This window comes from Tetranychus urticae, chromosome 2, assembly GCF_039701765.1.
Source record: "Tetranychus urticae isolate SD_2017Ah chromosome 2, NJAU_TeUrti_SD_1.0, whole genome shotgun sequence".
NCBI lineage: Eukaryota > Metazoa > Arthropoda > Arachnida > Trombidiformes > Tetranychidae > Tetranychus > Tetranychus urticae.
The window spans coordinates 6,152,719-6,169,110 of NC_142959.1; the positions used below are offsets into that span (position 1 = coordinate 6,152,719).

General features: G+C 31.8%; 4 protein-coding genes and 1 long non-coding RNA gene across 9 annotated transcripts; all 5 read left to right on the forward strand.

Moving 5' to 3' along the window:
- Positions 1 to 1,424: 1,424 nt before the first annotated feature.
- LOC107366216 (innexin inx2) lies at positions 1,425 to 5,932 on the forward strand. 5 transcript variants are annotated; one of them, XR_001569599.3, is made up of 3 exons: positions 1,425 to 1,504; positions 2,226 to 4,273; positions 4,336 to 5,932. XR_001569599.3 is itself a non-coding variant. In XM_089267290.1 (3 exons), exon 3 carries the CDS (start codon positions 2,751 to 2,753, stop codon positions 3,879 to 3,881), a length of 1,131 nt encoding a protein of 376 aa, XP_089123416.1. In that variant the 5' UTR covers positions 1,425 to 1,504; positions 1,898 to 2,039; positions 2,226 to 2,750; the 3' UTR covers positions 3,882 to 5,932. The 5 variants fall into 5 exon arrangements, 3 of the variants coding, with proteins under 3 accessions (XP_089123416.1, XP_089123417.1, XP_015789286.1); XM_089267290.1 differs by adding an exon at positions 1,898 to 2,039 and having other exon boundaries at positions 2,226 to 5,932; XM_089267291.1 differs by adding an exon at positions 1,898 to 1,934 and having other exon boundaries at positions 2,226 to 5,932.
- Positions 5,933 to 7,121: 1,189 nt separating this feature from the next.
- Positions 7,122 to 10,544, forward strand: LOC107366289 (uncharacterized). Its single transcript, XR_001569620.3, has 5 exons — positions 7,122 to 7,339; positions 7,446 to 7,913; positions 8,105 to 8,264; positions 9,520 to 9,765; positions 9,844 to 10,544. It is a non-coding gene; the product is annotated as an uncharacterized LOC107366289 (long non-coding RNA).
- Positions 10,545 to 12,036: 1,492 nt separating this feature from the next.
- Positions 12,037 to 12,675, forward strand: LOC107366054 (NPC intracellular cholesterol transporter 2). The gene is made up of 2 exons (XM_015933629.2): positions 12,037 to 12,138; positions 12,228 to 12,675. Exons 1-2 carry the CDS (start codon positions 12,066 to 12,068, stop codon positions 12,590 to 12,592), a joined length of 438 nt encoding a protein of 145 aa, XP_015789115.2. The 5' UTR covers positions 12,037 to 12,065; the 3' UTR covers positions 12,593 to 12,675.
- A 1,272-nt stretch (positions 12,676 to 13,947) lies between these two features.
- LOC107366071 (NPC intracellular cholesterol transporter 2) lies at positions 13,948 to 14,624 on the forward strand. The gene is made up of 2 exons (XM_015933644.3): positions 13,948 to 14,118; positions 14,187 to 14,624. The coding sequence occupies exons 1-2, from the start codon at positions 14,046 to 14,048 to the stop codon at positions 14,552 to 14,554; spliced, it is 441 nt and encodes a 146-aa protein (XP_015789130.2). The 5' UTR covers positions 13,948 to 14,045; the 3' UTR covers positions 14,555 to 14,624.
- A 987-nt stretch (positions 14,625 to 15,611) lies between these two features.
- LOC107366064 (mite group 2 allergen Lep d 2) lies at positions 15,612 to 16,258 on the forward strand. The gene is made up of 2 exons (XM_015933636.3): positions 15,612 to 15,719; positions 15,805 to 16,258. Exons 1-2 carry the CDS (start codon positions 15,647 to 15,649, stop codon positions 16,173 to 16,175), a joined length of 444 nt encoding a protein of 147 aa, XP_015789122.1. The 5' UTR covers positions 15,612 to 15,646; the 3' UTR covers positions 16,176 to 16,258.
- The last annotated feature ends 134 nt before the right edge of the window (positions 16,259 to 16,392 follow it).

Here is a 16,392-nt window from a genome sequence, read left to right on the forward strand (position 1 = left end):
TAATTCAAATTGTTTACCATTTAAGGGTAAACAAAATCAAATTACTATTTTAATTGAGCACAACTTTATTCCCTTTTAAATGGTTAAGTCTGAAAAAATTTGCATTTGTCTGTCAGTCTTTAATAAGCTTACAAGTTGAAAAAGATGGCTACTGAAACACTTCAGTTGATCAGTTGTATTGTGGTCTAAATGGTGATCATGATGATGGGGGTGAGAGATAAAAGTAGCATCTACCAATAATCAAGACTAATTTAGCAACTATTGAATTAGTTAATTAAAAATTAAAGGCTTTTCTTTTAAGAGTTAACTTTACTGTTCCAGGTCAAATAGTCAGGCCTCACAAAATGTATAATCAGATTGGAGTTAGTTTTAATCGGTTGAAGTATTATAATAAACTAAATTCAAGAATGAAGGTTTTAACCATGAAAATAAAATGTTGAGAAGGAGAAAGAAGTTCAGTGATGATGATAAAGAAATAAGAAGAGACGGTGAACTAATCTTCAACATCATCAATTGCCCAGTAAAAAAAGATTCTTGTTGCTTTTGCTAATGTTGGTTCCCATTGAGACTGGAAAAACTTGTTGCTTTCTCATTCAGGAACAAGATGATAAATGATGCTTGAAACTTCCATCATCATCAACATCAACTAACCTAACAAAAGTAATTCAACTCCAAAAGTAACATTCAGTTTCAACTAAATACAAGTAATGGCAGTCAAACGGCAACCAACTGACATTGATATGGTTGACTATTTTGGATATCACCTTTGGTTAAACCATAGACAACACACCGTAGAAGTTAATTAAACATTTACCCAAAAAACACACACTTCAATAGCTTATATAATGGTTAAGAGTTGGCAATGATTAAGATAGGACACAATAATTAGAAACAATTGAAAGATAATTGTGATTAGCAAAACCCAAAAATACAGATGACACAAAATATAAAATGGAGGGTAAAAATGAAGGGTGAAAAGAGAGGGGAAAGGGTAAGGCGCTACATTTAAAACAGTAGCTAAAATTGTCTTCAAAGCAACGGCTTAAAGGAAGATCTAAATGGATGATAAAAAATTGTTAAGAAGCTAACAAAGTAAGTAAAGAGGAAAGAGAAGATAATTGTCTTGATGAAGACAAGAATTTTCTTAATCATCGTTTTCTTCTTCATGATACAATGGCAATGATTAATTCTGGTAAAAGTAATGTTAAAGAGCTTATAAAGTAAATTGAATAAAAGCTAGAGAAACGTTCAAGTGGAAGATTGACGAAGCAAGAAAAGAAAGAGAAGAAGATAAAGATGGAAGATAGGGGAAAGGATGACAAGGGGAAAAAAGAAGAAGAGAAAAAGAGAGAGAAGAGGGAGAAAGAGCCAGTGAAGAGAGTGTTGTGTAACGTTGGCTCACGTCGTTAGTTTATGCCTTACTCTTTGGCAGCATGGTTTTAATGTAACTTTTGTATCATGTTTGTGCCTCTGTTTTTACATTCAATTTGATCAACACATTATGGTAATTAATTTAATTTTTTTCAATACAATCTCTTTATCTCAATGTTAACTGTTTAGTTCACTATATTTGGATATTTAATCGACTACTTTTATTATCAAGTGCTATCAGTTTTAATCAAACCTTTTATATCATCACTGTGTCTGTACTTTGAAACAGTTTTCTGTTCCTCTTTGCTCTGTCTGCCTCTCTCTTTTTTTTGCCTCTGTTGCCTTTTCTGTAATCTGTCGATTCTCCTGTAATCTTCTGATTTTCTTTTGCTCTTTTCCAACATTTTTTCCAACATTTCCTTTTATAATTTTGATTGTTTCATTTTCATGTTTATGTTAATCTCATTGGTACCTTGATTGGGTGCCGTTTTTAATCCAATGTAATTTATTTTTGTTTGTCCCGTAGTGATAGTTTCAACTCTATTTGATCCTCAACTTGCATGGTAAATTTTTTCCTCACTTCAATATCAACTTTTCTTCACAGTTTAGTGATATTAAATATCAAGTTTAACGTTTTTTCACGTTGTGTTGATACTGTTTAGTCTTGGGTATTTATTTTTGCTGAAATGATGTATTGAGATTGTATCTTTGACAGTCACCCTGAAATATTTAACGATTATTTATTTGGTTTCATACTAATTCTCCTTTTTTTTCTTCTCTTTCTCTATCTCTATCCTTCTATATCTCTATCATTATCAACCATTTTTTGCAATTTTGGAATTACCTTTTCTCAGTGATCAGTAAAAAATTAGTGCCTTGGACGAAAGTGACCATTCCTTGATATATTGGGACCAAATTAATTCAAACTATTTTCGGATTACAACAATCATTAATCATCATAAAATAATCCAGCCAGACAACGGATTGAATAATTGTGATCATCAATCTGCATATTTAACTAACACGCATACTGCCTTAAATTTTTTATTTACTCTAAAGACTGAATCAAGTCCGGATTAACATTTAACGTCATCATAAGGACTAAACGGATTCATTGAAAGTCAAGACCAAGTTAAAATCAACTGAATTGGAAACAGTCTATTGTTTTATTTTATTGTCCAAACAAGATTTGAGAACAATTAACGGAAATAACATTTTTGACAAAAGCAGCATCTGAAAAGCAATCATTGTTGACTTTTACGAGTTTAGCCCTTTAATCATCTTATATTTACCATTAATCAATTATTACTCAGCAAAAGGAATATACAATCAACATAGTTCAGGGTAAAAAGAAAAACTGCTGATAAATCAAATTCAAGATGGTGTTTGATCTATTTGGTTCTCTTCGGAGTATAACAAAGTTAGATCAAGTATGTATCGACAATAACGCATTCCGTCTTCATTACAAAGCTACCGTCATCCTTTTGGTTGCATCAAGTATTTTGGTTACAGGAAGACAATATTTTGGTGATCCGATAGACTGTATACAAAGAGATGATATACCGCAAAATGTTATGGACACCTTTTGTTGGATACATTCAACCTTTACCCTGCCCAATGCACTTACTAAAGAAGTTGGTGTAGACGTTATTGCCCCAGGAGTAGATAATTACAAGCCAGGAGAGAAAAAAGTTTACCATAAATACTACCAATGGGTTTGCTTTGTCCTCTTTATTCAAGCCATGTTTTTCTACGTTCCTCGATATTTATGGAAAATTTGGGAAGGTGGAAGACTACGAAGTTTGGTTTTAGGGTTAAACAACCCCGTCATTGGTGCTGAAGAGCGTGCCGATCAAATTGGTCTACTTACACATTATTTAAAGACCAATCTAAGATATCACGATTCTTACTTTTATTATTTTGTTGTCTGTGAGATACTCAATTTTCTCAATGTCATTTTCCAAATGTACCTTGTCGATGCTTTCCTGGGTGGTGCCTTTTCAACTTACGGTTTTGAAGTTCTTCGATACAGTGAAATGGACCCTGAAGAAAGAGTTGACCCAATGGTAAAAATCTTCCCTCGTGTTACCAAGTGTACCTTTCACAGATATGGTTCTTCTGGAGATGTTCAGAAGCACGATTCTCTCTGTATTCTTCCATTGAACATTATCAATGAGAAAATTTACATCTTCCTCTGGTTCTGGTTCGTCATCTTAGCCGTTATTTCTGGATGGGTTATTATTGAACGAATGGTCATCATCTTTTTCCCTCATTTCCGTTATCTTTACCTGCGATCAGCTGCTCGTTTAGCAGACCGTAATGATATTCGTGAAGTCTTGGATCACTCTAGAATCGGAGATTGGTTCATTCTTCACTTGTTGGCCAAAAATCTTGACTCTCTTCACTTCAGGGAGCTTGTCAAAGAGCTTCGAAATTCGCTTAGTGAAGAAGGCGAAAAATTTAGACCAAGAGATATCAATGAAACCGGATTCAGTTCAAAGCTATCATAAGCAGATGATAATAATCTTGGATGATTAGTTTTCAGTGTAAACATTTTTTTGATCACATGAAATTGTTTTTTTTATAACGAATTATTATTATCTTTTTGAACTCCTACAACAAAAATGAACCCACTATTTGTCTTTACGACTTCAATATCAAAATGCGGACGGATCTATCACCATTACCACCACAACAAACTTCAATCATACTATCATTGTCTTCATCTTCATCATCATCTAATAGTTACATCAAAGAAAGAAACAAAAGCCTAATTACTTTACAATTTTTGATTAACCAATATTTATATTCCAATACACTGGAACATATATATTTGTACGGAGCAAATCTTTACGCAACAAAATTTGAAATCCATACAAAGAAACCTTCAAGTAAAAATAAGGTATGACGATGAATCAGATTAATATCAAAGTGATTGTAACCATAGATATTTTATCTTTACAGTTGATATTTATACATATTTATACACAGAAAATATATCTATTTATTTAATGCATGAGAATTAAATTCAGGTATCATGTACATGGTACAACCATAAGGAGACATAAAAACGAGCTTCATATTTTCACCTTTGCCTTCTGTATGGACTCAAATTCGTTGCTTAATGATTTCTACAAAACCAAGAAAACTTTCAACTTAATCATTACCTAGATAATATCCTTTCAATTATTTCCTTTTCCTATTCAATTTTAGATAACGTCTTAGATATTTCCGTTTTTACCTTCAACCAGCTCAACTTAAACCAATAATAATTACGACCACCGAAAACAAAAGCTTGATTGGAAACAATTAACTTCAATTAACTTTAACCATCATTATTGGCATCTGGTTGGATATCATTCATTGGTGATTGATTCTAGAAGAGACTTGATTGCTATTGCTCAAGTTAATCCAGAAATCGATCAGAAATTTATGGATCCAAACTAAACTCTGAAATTTTCAAAAATTGATGCTAGAAGTGCAACATCAAGCTATAAGTATCTATCATGATAACGTCACCTAATGTAATCTTTACATTAAAATCAATCCAGTAATGATGGTTGCAGTTGATTCAAGTCAATTTTCAAATTGAGCTTTTGTCATGAAAAAAACTTGAGCTTAACCCTTAAAAAAGACTCGAAATTTGTGCACACCAATCAATTGAATTGCATTTCATTGTATCTTGGACGTTACTAAATTGGATCTTCCAAAATTCCTCTTCTCTCTCTCTCTCTCTTCCCTCTTTACCTGTTTCTTTGTAATGTACTTTTCTACCTGCAAATATTGTTTCTTTTTGTTCAACTTTTTTCTCTTGATATTACATCGATTTATGGACCAACGAAATCAACTTAACAATGGACCAAAATTGGGACAACGAATTATACACCTTAACGGACAATCCAATCAACTATGCAAATACAATTATTAAGTGGCCAAAATCTTCATGATACATTCACAATATCCAATCCTGTGTAAAGACAAAGTAAAGCAAGAAATGGAAAGCTAAATTGAAAGACATCAGCATCAATGGAAGCGAATAATTTATTGGTTTTTCATTTTTCATCCTCAAAGAGCGGACACCAAGCTTCAAGCTTTATCTACAAGAAATTTATCTGGATTCAAAATCTAAACAACTGTACTGCTTCCAAAACCTGTTGACTTTTACATCGAAAAAATGATGAAATTACCTGAAAAATGGCAAAAGATCATTGAATCTAATGATGCATATATTATTGATTAATAGATTTCAATTAGCTGAAATAAAATCTTGAAAACTTCCAAAAAAACGAAATGCCTATCAACCAGATCAATTTATTAATAGACATAGATACAAAGTACAAATTTATGCATCCGTGTATCTCTGTATTAACCAGCAATTTAATCTAATCACAAATTTAAATAACATTACAATGAAAATAATGATTACCATCACCAATAATGTTAATGTCATTACTTGGTTATTGTTTTTAATTTTAGCATTATGCAGGACTAATTTGTATTAGTTTATTTGTTTTGTAATAGGTTTTACCATTAAATTAACTTCCGAGCTTCCTTTGCCTAATCAAATTGACCCATAATTGATCATTAATGGCCCATTAATTATAAGCTATTTTTTCAATTTAAACTGTTAAAGGTAAAGTAGGAAGAAGCCATTTTGAAATACTCATTGAAAATGGCGTGAAGAAGAACCTTAAACTTGCACTTTGGTTATTAAATTTTTGCTCATCTCACTACCAATCAAACACTACCTGAAATTGTTTGGTTCCACTCAGATATGGTTGAAACTCATGGTGATTGATGAAATGATAATGACATTAGCAACCGTTAACCATAAAAATGTCTGTTAGATCAAGATATTTCACTGAATCTAACCAATTTAGGCTAATGCTTCAAGAATGAATTTGAAATTATCTAACATTCCAAAGATCATTCTCAATTGTTTACCTTAAGAGAATCGTACAAGTCTATTGAAAATTCAAGCCTTCATGATCTGAAATATGAGACATGAGATATTTAACAATCAATGGTTTGATTTACAATAAAATGTTGACTTTAAATTTGTCTTCATTTTTCATTTACAATTCAGTAGCATTATATTATTGAACGTGATTCAAATATGTATTGGTTAAAACATGATACAGCAATTATTTGATTTGATCCATCATCATTACTGATCGTTTCAATTAGCCAAATATTGCTAAACATTGATAGAGTGTAAATGTGACTGTAAACAGGTCATAACCACCATGAATGTCACCAAATCGATTCCAAATTTGAATGATAATGCCCATTATTTGGCTATTTCACCGTTTCTCTGGACATTTTCTTGCTCCATCCAAAATCTTAAATGATTCGAGACGAAATTAAGCCACAATTATCGCATTGGTGGTGACAAGTTTCCCACAAACTGAATGTTGAATTCATTCAATTGTTAAATTAGAATCAAAGTTGACTGGTTTAAATAAAACGCCACTTCTCACATTATGCTTCATTGGTCTATTCAATTGGTAGCTTCCATAATAATCTAAAAATTTGAATGTTGCCTTTTTTGTCTTTTGTTTTTTCTTGTTTGAACCAGTTTTTGTTGCCGTTGATCATTAACTTTATGATTATTCATAGACTAGTTGATTTCACTTCCTGAAATTAATTAAATTTATTTATTTAACTCTTCTTTATATCCATCTATGAGAAAATAATGTAAAATGAAAAAACAAACGAACCATTAAAAAGGGTTTGCTATTAAGTGTTGAAGAAAACATTACTCACCATTATGAATTGTTGCCTTTCGCGCGCCATTCAAGGTTTGTTTGTTTTTTTCATTTTATAAATGTTGTTAATTCAATTAAATTATCATCACTTTGGATCGAATCGTATTTATGGTGATTAATTAAACTAAGTGTTCTTTACTTATTGAGAAATATCACCAGTAATGTTGTTCAATTCTTGGTATCAACAGGATTTCTTTTGGGTATGTAAGCTTCGCTATTTTGCCTTTTTGTGATGTAAAAATAGACCTACTTTTCTAATTCCTCTCTCTCTTTCTCTCTATTTATCTCTATTTTCATTTTTAATAGCGATGTTTACTGATAATCAAGACATTCAAGATTACAGAGTGACTCCAATAATGATCCCATTGTAATTATCAACAGCAAGAAACCATCGAGAAAGCTTTCCTTTGCCTTCTATAACATTTGTAAATATTGTATGTGCGGGATCACACGTTAGCCGGATGAAATGTTTACCTTACGTGATGGTAAGAAAGAAACATTGTTTACCATGAAAGGAGGAGACTGAGGAAGGACGATAGAAATGGAAAGCGAATGGAATGAAGAAATACAAGAAGAGAAAAGACATTGTCGCAAGAAGGACGACAGAGAAATTACAAGGGTGAAAGTAGAAAAGGATGGCTTTTTTTTGTCACATTGCTTTCGATTATTATCATCATGTTACTGATGATTAGACACTTGTCTTACCCAGACCCGCCTATCAATAATCTGCCTCAGTAATACTGTTTTTGGCTTAGCTGGTTTGCAAACGAAAAAGTTAGTATAAATAAAGACAAATCTGGCAAAAAACAAACTAATCCCAAATCAAACAGACCATCAAATCTAACAAAAATTTAACCCATTATTTACCTTCATATTTCTGTTAATCCATCTTCTCTATTTAGTGCTTGTTGATTTCAACTTTTCATTTCTTTCCTTTTCATCTCTTTATGTACTTATGTTAAAAGATCAGTCTCTCGGTTGCAAAGAGTTTCTCTCCAACCTCATCAGTTTAATTGGAAGCCGACGAGCCAATTCGGGTAACATTTTGGAACTTCGAGTGTTGACCAAAATCCATTATACCCCTTGAACCTGCCCCAATTCAAACATCAACAACGATTGCAACAAGTAAATCTCTCATTTGTTTATTTCTGAATCTTTCTCTTACTCTCACCAATTGCATGTCCTACCACCTACCCGTCATTGCCGTCATCCTCATTCAGGCCAAATGTGAAGGTTGCTTGTTTGCTTTATTTATATGTTAACCTCACAATCTCTCTTATTTTTACCCCCCTGGTTATTAGGATTCTGCTTTTCAATCACTATTCATTCCGTGTCCCATTTTTCATTGAAAAATGATGTTGAAGCAGTGCTGAAAAAAGCTGTAGCTAAATCATGTATCGTCAGTCAAATTGATTGAACAGTAATGTCATTTAGTTGTAATATCATGCTTCAATTATGTGTAATCCAGGACTTCGAATCTCCAACAATAATATCCTCGATTAGCATTTATCTTCCTCGTAGTCTTCCTTTCTTCCTGCCAAATATCCCGTTCCAAATAGATCACTCCACCAAAATCTGAATACCGTTTATTCAAGATAAAATCAGCTTTCATCATCATGACACTGCATTTTGTAGATTTTGTGTTCCACTATTTGCTTACGATGCTTTCAATGATTATAAAACTGAAATACAACCAGAAATACTGAAAACCATTTTGAGTCCAAAGTAATAAATTAAACAGATCGACAATATTGATGTTATAATCATGCCTAAGGTCAAGCATGATCATCTTCAAAACGTCAGAACAGATTTTCTCTTCAGATTAGCTCAATTAATGTTTCCAATTTTTCACATGAAAACCAATTGATTGGATATTTTAACTTTCAAACCAAATGATGCATCAAAAATTTACATTAGTTAATTTATCAATACCATCCAATTTGAGCATTTTATCTAAATTGTATTTACAGTAAAAATCAATCAAAACAACAATCAAAGCAACCAATTTGTATTGATTTGAACTGTCAATACAATGGTTCAATACAATTAAGCTTGATTCAATCTACTTGAGATAAAGCAAATTTTACAACTCGCCAATTTAGAGCCTTTCAAATTGTCTCATGTTTACTTTCATTTCTTCGTTGAATTGTTCCGTTGATAAATTGTTTAACTTCTCAAAACGATTATGATTAATTTTCCGTTAATCTTCCTTTATTTTACTCTGTAGGGTAAATAATTTTTACTATCCATTGTTTAATCCACCTTCAATTTTACAATCAACAAGCTTTATGTATTTTTTTCTTACCAATTTGTCATGATGTTTAGTCACTCATCATTTATTTTGTTAAAATATCTAACAACTTTTTGTTATACCTTTCAGGTTACCCTTTTACTGAAGGATTTGCTTCAAAACAACAGGAAAATTTACTGAAAATCACTAACATAGCAGATGAAACAAGTTCACTGATTAACTGGCAAACCAATTTTTCTGGATTACATTGAATCGACCAATTTCATAGTTGATAGCTTCATTGTTCAAAACAGTTGAAAACAGCCTGAAAAACATTTCATTTTAAATGCCTTTAGCCAAGAGCCAAGTTTTGATTCTATCAAATCTTCATCATAGGTAAGCATCGATTAAAATTGATTTTTAAATTGAAAGGAACGTATTTAATCTTGTTTTTGTTATTTTATGTAATTCCAGCCGAGAACCATTCATCGAAGGTACAAATTGTCATAAAATGGACGTAATTATGAAAACATCATCGATAGAAACTGTTTCTCCAGTAAAATGCTCAGCTTCCCAGTCATCATCAATATCTACATTAAAACACCAATCAAAAGTGAATCCATGGGAGCCGATGTTTAAAAATTACGAAGCATTCATTGACGCTCATACGTGTTAAAATGTAAAACCTGAAAAGTCCAAAAATCCCAATCATCAAGCTATCATGGCTGATTCACCAACATATTCATTATCATATTCATTCTACCTTATGCTTACATAACTTTGATTAATGAACATTTTCTCTAGTTTTAATTGATGTCAATTAGCTTGTGAATCTTGTGATTGTTGAGCCCTTTTGTTCATCAAAAGGGCGTCCTGAAAACATGTACAAAAAGCTGTTTTTGCAACGTTGCTAATTACAATTTACGGAGTGCTGGTTACTTAATGGTTAGGATATGGAAGAGAGTCAAGAAGGCAAGAATAAGAAACCAAAGTTGGGTTAATCAACATGAAACCTGATTTACCAGTTGACAATCACTTTTGATTTTGAACCAAATTTTCAAACCAACTTTCAAATGGCAAGAAAAAGGATGAAATGAAAATCACAAATTGTTCATTATTAGCTCTAGATCAATCAATTGAATGCTCAAGATATTTAATAAATGTAATTTATCTTATTCCATTCTGTATTAATTAATTGAAAAGGGAAATGTAATCATTAGCAAACAAATTATGTATTAGGTTGATTATTTAATTGAAAGTAATATTAGCTTGAAGCTGTGAACGAGTCAAAACATTTATTAATATTCAATGATTGAAGTGATAATAAAATAAGCTTTAACTTTCAATTAAGTGGAAATATTGATTGTTATTGTCGCCTTTAATCTTGTCGATGGTTAATTATTATGATAATCAGTATCTTCGAGTGAATCTATGTAGTCAAAGTTAATCAAAGGCGAGATATAAGTTATAATTAAACCAATAATCTGAATAACAAGTCACACGGCAAGTGACAATTCATCTTAATAGTTATAAGCTCTTAAGCAATAACTACAATCAAGGATGATTTAACCATTCTTCCGACCCTTCTTATGATAATTGGATATTTTGAGATTATTTAATGATTTACTGAAAATAATAAATTGTAAACAGTAATTGTTGTAACAAGTTAGATGATCAATTCCGATAGATTGTACTAAACAAATGTTGATATCCAAAAGTATTGAGTTGAAAGGATAACAGGATGAAGATTGAGTTCAAATGATCAAAGATTATTAAATGCTAAATTATTTTCCAATTGTTAACCAATTAGCTGAGGAAACTATCTAATAGTTGGTCTAGATTAGAGTCTCTAGATCAATAGACTAATAAGCAGCACAGCCTCTTCGGCTTGTGTTTTACAATTGATTCACAATTGTTTCCAATAAAATCTTGATCAAATACAATAGCAGTAATTGTATTTATCTGCTTAAAATTCATGAGAAATCAGTTAGCCTAGTTAAGTACAATTTATGCGAGTAAATTTTCAATGGATTACTACAATTGTAATTGCGATGAGCCTCTTTTCACTCATTTTGTTTTGTATCACAAAAAATTGCTTTTGACTCTGTTTTGAATTGTCTTAATTTGCTAATTTAGATTATATGACAATTGAATACTCATAAAACCTAATTGTTTTATGGTAAAAATTTTAACTCTTATTCAGATGATTTGGGTGTTAGTGACTTTATTGTGAGTTAGCTTCAGGATAATGGCATTTCATTTCATAGATTTATTGTGGTGTTACTTGAAAATTGACTTGAACCATTTTGAAATGAAATGAGCAAGATTATTTATTTGATCAGAATCGACGTTTACATTGAAACGGTAATTGTTCTGAAAGGTACATGAGTACTCAACATTCAATTTTTTAGGGAAAATTTGCAACTTTCATTGTATTTTGTAATCATTTACTTGATGGATGTATTAGGAGCTGATCTGAATTGTAAAAGGATTTCTGATGAGTCAGTCAAATCTAAATACAACAATGTGTTTGTAATTGTTTTTGATTGAATAATTGTGATTAAGTAAAGATTAAGATTATTTCACACCGTTTTGATTTTATCTCATTAATTGTTACAGAAAAGTATTTAAATGAATGTGTGACACCTGGACTTGTCATATTGATTTTACGTGATCAACACAACAATTGATTAAAAATGATCCGAGGTTTAGTGATTTTAGCTCTTATTGCTACCGCTTTTGCTGGTGAGATAGACTTCAACGACTGTGGTGAGTAAACAAATTTTAATGTGTTTTCAATTCTCAAAGTTACAATTTTAGGTTATTAATCAACTTTAATTATTATTTTTCTTAATTAGGTGATGGAGTAAATGCTCCAACAAGCTTTGAAGTAGCTGGATGTGATGAAGCTCCATGTACGGTGGAAAGAGGAAATACATATGATTTTACCTTCAACTTTGATGCACCTGTAAATGCTGATGATCTATCCGTCTCAATCAAAGCTAAAGTTTTTGGTGTCTGGATTACATGGCCTGGTGCACCTAAACAAGTATGTGGCCAAGGAATCTCTTGTCCTCTTACATCTGGTAAAAGCTACACCTACCAATCAAAAATGACCATTCCTGTTGTTGCACCTTCAATATCCACTACAGTTCAATACACCCTCGCCAATACTGCCAGTGAAACTGTATTCTGTAACCGATTCGGTGTTAAAGTTGCTTGAATATCTGAACTTACTGTTATTCTGTAGATTGGTCGATTTCCTAAAAATTCGTATTAAATAAACTATGAGTATTTAAAAAGCAACCAAGCGTTCAAAATCAGTGCATTTTGTATTGATAACTGTGCCTAGGTAACAGTGAGACAAGTTTATAATGTGCTTTTGTAATAACAAGTAAATTGTTAAGTAATTATCCTTTTATTAACGTAACCTTTTTTAATCAATTGTCAGGTTTGATTAAAGCACACTTCTAGTTTATTTCATAGTTGTACTGTTATAGTGAAAAAATTGTTTTAACCAACTAGAGTTATAATACAATGTTAGTCAAGTTTAACATTATGGTGAAATTAAGGTTATGAGAATTTAAAATTGGTTTTTTGTATCATTGCTACTGCCAACTGGATTCTCAAACACGTTGAATGACCACACCATTACGTACAGGCAATTCCATCGTCATCACGAGGAAGATTTGCTCTTTCATAAGTAAGAAAATTATCGTGAATTCTCGTTATGGTTTCAGAGTCAGGGTGTAATCTGCACTGGGTCATCAGCGGGTTTGGGTTTACCTCAACGCAAACCCATGTTCAGCATAAAATCAAAAAACTTTTCTGAATCTGAGGTTTTGAGCTTCACATTTTTGCCAGCTGAATATGGCTTGATGAAAAAATCAAAAGTGCACCAGAATGTGATATTTGCTCGGTTTTTCAAAAATGTGCTTAATTGTTGACATTATTGAAACAAGAAACTAATCATAACGATAACAATTTAACTGACCAGAAAAACCTAATTGGTAAGTAATTCAACTGTGTATTCAATGATTATCCAAACCAACAGTATTTTGAATCAAACAAATGAGCTCGAGCGCAAATGGTCCAGATTTTCGTATTGATCCTTATTTGAAAATTTTAACAATGATGACAATGAAGTTGAAACAATATACGAATATGTATGTTGCGCCAATTTATTTAATGTTTCTTCAATTCTGCGAGCTTTGGTTGAAACAAAAAGTATCTGCATAAGTCGTTATTTTTACCGGTTTTGCTGATATTTAAGGACTTTTTAAGTGTTTTATTTAGACGATGAATCTATTCACTAATCATGCACATCAGGTTTAGCATTACGATAATCACAGAAATTGTAAGAAAAATTTGCAAATTCAATTGTACATTTGTTGATCATTTGCCTGATGGATGCATTAGTATGTGATCTAAATTGTAACAGACTTTCTTATGAGCCAGTCAAAGTTAAAATACAACAACAATGTTTGTTTTTGTCATTAGATACATGTGATGCACATGTATTTGATAGAAAAGTAACATTTAAGATTGAGATTATTTCGCACTGATTTGATTTTACCTCTTTAATTGTTACAGAAAAGTATTTAAATGAATGTATGACAACAGGACGAGTCATAATTATTTTACGTGCATATTAATAAACCAACAACTAATTGAAAATGATCCGAGGTTTAGTGATTTTAACTCTTATTGCTACCGCTTTTGCTGGTGACATAGACTTCAAGAACTGTGGTAAGTAAACAAATCGTAAGATTTTTTCAATTTTAGGTTATTAATCAACTTTCATTTTTCTTAATTAGGTGATGGAATAAATCCTCCAACAAGCTTTGATGTAGCTGGATGTGATAAAGCTCCGTGTGTAGTGCAAAGAGGAAAAAAATTTGATTTTACCTTCAACTTTGATTCACCTGTAAATGCTGATGATCTGTCTGTCTCAATCAAAGCCAATGTTTTTGGTATCTGGATTCCATGGCCTGGTGCACCTAAACAAGTATGTGGCCAAGGAATCTCTTGTCCTCTTGTAGCTGGCAAAAGCTACACTTACCAGTCAGAAATGACCATTCCTGATATTGCCCCTTCTATACCTGTTACAGTCCAATACACCCTCAACAATCCTGCTACCAGTGAAACCGTATTCTGTAATCGATTCCGTGTCAAAGTTGCCTGAACATCCAAATATCCTGTAAATCCCAAGTTCGTACAATTTGCTAGATTAAAGCACTTTTCTGATCGTCTAATTTTTAAGTTCCGCTGTTTCGCTGAAAAAAGCTGTGCTGTGAAATTGCTAATCATAAATTGATTTGTTCAACAACACAAATATTTGATTATAAAGTTGTATTTGTAACATTAAGATCTTTAATGTTATTATAAATGTACAAAATTATGATTTCGGATTATGCTTTTCTGTAATTTAGGATGGGAATCTAATAAATGGTCATATTTTATCAGTAATTTATTGAACATCTTCAAAAACATGTTAAATTGAAAAATATAACAAAAATCGTGATAAATCGTTGAATATGTTTATGATATTTATAATTTATTAGAGGTTACAAGGAGTTTTGTTAAAAGGATTACGAGCTGGACTTAATAATTATTGTACCTTTTTCCTTATTGTATCTTATTATCATCTTAGATATCACTTATTTCATATCAAGAAATTTTCATCTCCAATTTCAGTCTCTTCGTAACTTGACTGTGATGAGTGTTTATAAATGAATGTGTGTTTGTGCGCGATATTTTATTTGAAGTCGATGGGATTAAACCAGCAACCGAGGCACTGGTAATGCTTGTGCATGTGATTCGTTTAATATGATGCATTTCTGATTCTCGTTTTTTCTTGTCCTGAACCATTTTGAGCTTCATTTGTAATATACATTTGTATAACTTGTGTATACAGTTATCAACAATTAAGTCCGATCTCTAAACTTTCTGAATTGAGTGTACAATGAAAAATTTGAAACTGCCATTGTATTTTCTGATCATTTACTTGATGGATGCATTAGTAGCCGATTTTGATTGTAATAGGATTTGCGATGATTCATCGGTGATGAGCCAGTTGAATCTATTTAATTAATAAATACAACAATGGGTTTGTGATTGATTTTAATTGTATAGCCGTGATAAAGATTAAGATTATTTCACATTGACTTGATTTTATCTCTTTAATTGTTACAGAAAGTATTTAATCGAATGAACGGAACTTAGACGAGTCATAATTATTTTACGTGCATATTAATAAACCAACAACTAATTGAAAATGATCCGAGGTTTAGTGATTTTAACTCTTATTGCTACCGCTTTTGCTGGTGAGATAGACTTCAACGACTGTGGTAAGTAAACAAATTTTAATGTGTTTTCAATTCTCAAAGTTACAATTTTAGGTTATTAATCAACTTTCATTATTATTTTAATTAGGTGATGATATCAATTCTCCAACAAGCTTTGAAGTAGCTGGATGTGATGAAGCTCCATGTACGGTGGAAAGAGGAAAAACATATGATTTCACTTTCAAGTTTGATTCACCTGTAAATGCTGATGATCTGTCTGTCTTAATCAAAGCTAGAGTTTTCGGTACTTGGCTTAAATGGCCTGGTGCACCTAAACAAGTATGTGGCCAAGGAATCTCTTGTCCTCTTGCATCTGGTAAAAGCTACACTTACCAGTCAAAAATGACCATTCCTGATGTTGCACCTCCTAATTTTGCCACTTCAGTTCGGTACTTTCTAAACAATGCTGCTACCGGTGAAACTGTATTCTGTAATCAGTTCCGTGTTAAAGTTGCCTGAATAGCTTAATATCCTGTAATTCCCAAAATCGGCCAATTTCCTAAAAATTTAAATCAATAAAAGAGTATTATTTTAAAAATTCACCAGAAAATGGTTATTTGATATCGATTCAACTCGACTCGAGTGACAACAAAATCACTAGAACGGGATGAAGAAGACAAACAAAATCTAAAGACATGAATTTGTTACTTATGCGAATTGTATTCATCCAACTGAA